Source organism: Papaver somniferum, unplaced genomic scaffold (genome assembly GCF_003573695.1).
Source record: "Papaver somniferum cultivar HN1 unplaced genomic scaffold, ASM357369v1 unplaced-scaffold_84, whole genome shotgun sequence".
Lineage (NCBI taxonomy): Eukaryota > Viridiplantae > Streptophyta > Magnoliopsida > Ranunculales > Papaveraceae > Papaver > Papaver somniferum.
The window spans coordinates 1,265,226-1,266,391 of NW_020651415.1; the positions used below are offsets into that span (position 1 = coordinate 1,265,226).

Below are 1,166 nucleotides of genomic sequence, written 5' to 3' on the forward strand. Positions count from 1 at the left end.
TTGATATAAAGAGAACATATATATTATTGATAACAATCTCAACGAAAAAAGTGCTGCATACACTAATCATATCACTCCACGAATGAAGGTCCAAGAATCATCATAAAAAAAGAAAAAGAAGCAATAAAAAAAAAAAAAAAGAATGCATAATCAATCGAATCATGAGAAATGAATCGACTTAGAATTGACTGAATAAACACGATAACTTAGATGAGTAACTGTAGAACAGATATTCCGGCTAACAAGGTCAGGGAAGCTCCATAAACAACGCCTGAATTAGGAGGGGGAGGAGCCATCATCATTGGAGAAGGACCAGGAGCATCGGAATGTGACATAGGAGTAGGTGCAGGGGGAGAGCCGGGCATCATCATACCATTACTAGGACCGGGACCTGGTGCCATTGGAGAAGATGGTGGTGGTGACATCATCATCATGGGAGGCTGGGCTGGTGGCATCATCATAGGCGGTGGCGTCATCATCATCATAGGAGGTGGCACCATCATCATAGCCGGAGGAGGTGGCGACATCATCATAGGAGGTGGAGACATCATCATAGACGGAGGAGGTGGCGACATCATCATAGGAGGTGGAGACATCATCATAGACGGAGGAGGTGGCGACATCATCATAGGAGGTGGAGACATCATCATAGACGGAGGAGGTGGCGACATCATCATAGGTGGAGAAGGAACAGTAGACATCATCGGTGGCATTATCATTGATGTTGTTGGTGCTAAAGAAGGTGCAGATTGAGCCGTACATGTTCCTACTACAACCATGAACAGAAGTGTAACTGTGAGCATGGCATTTTTGTAAGCCATGACTCTCTACTAATCTTGTATGGATGAAGAAGATGATATGAGTGTTTCTTTGAGATGCAGAGAGAGGGTTTTGAGGTGTAATGGAAGAGAAATGAAAGACAAAGAAATAATGTAGATTTATAGTGGAAGATGGAAAGGTGGGGTTTGAAGATTTGAGGATGGAAATGAGTGTGTAGAAACAAACCAACCGACCAAGCTAAATAGAATATTGGGGAAATCACTTAAGTCTAGTATGTAGGGTTGTAAAATGTCGTATGATGAACCCCGTGATAAGGTAGAAACTAGAAATACATTACCAGCGCTCAAACTTTTCTCACGCATTTTGTCATGTTAGGACGGCTTTAA

The 1,166-nt window shown here is 42.5% G+C and overlaps 1 protein-coding gene across 1 annotated transcript; it reads right to left on the reverse strand.

Annotated features, from left to right (window-relative positions):
• LOC113345955 (pollen-specific leucine-rich repeat extensin-like protein 1) lies at nucleotides 1-926 on the reverse strand. Its single transcript, XM_026589592.1, has 2 exons — nucleotides 670-926; nucleotides 1-621 (listed from the first exon to the last, which is right to left on the reverse strand). The coding sequence occupies exons 1-2, from the start codon at nucleotides 819-821 to the stop codon at nucleotides 207-209; spliced, it is 567 nt and encodes a 188-aa protein (XP_026445377.1). The 5' UTR covers nucleotides 822-926; the 3' UTR covers nucleotides 1-206.
• Between the last annotated feature and the right edge of the window lie 240 nt (nucleotides 927-1,166).

What these genes read in the sequence shown, in the direction of transcription:
- LOC113345955 (XM_026589592.1), bottom strand. Translation starts at nt 821, where the DNA reads ATGGCTTACAAAAATGCCATGCTCACAGTTACACTTCTGTTCATGGTT. An exon ending in CCTTCTCCACCTATGATGAT is followed by an intron (nt 622 to 669) that starts GTCGCCACCTCC and finishes TCCTATGATGAT; the next exon opens with GTCGCCACCTCCTCCGTCTA.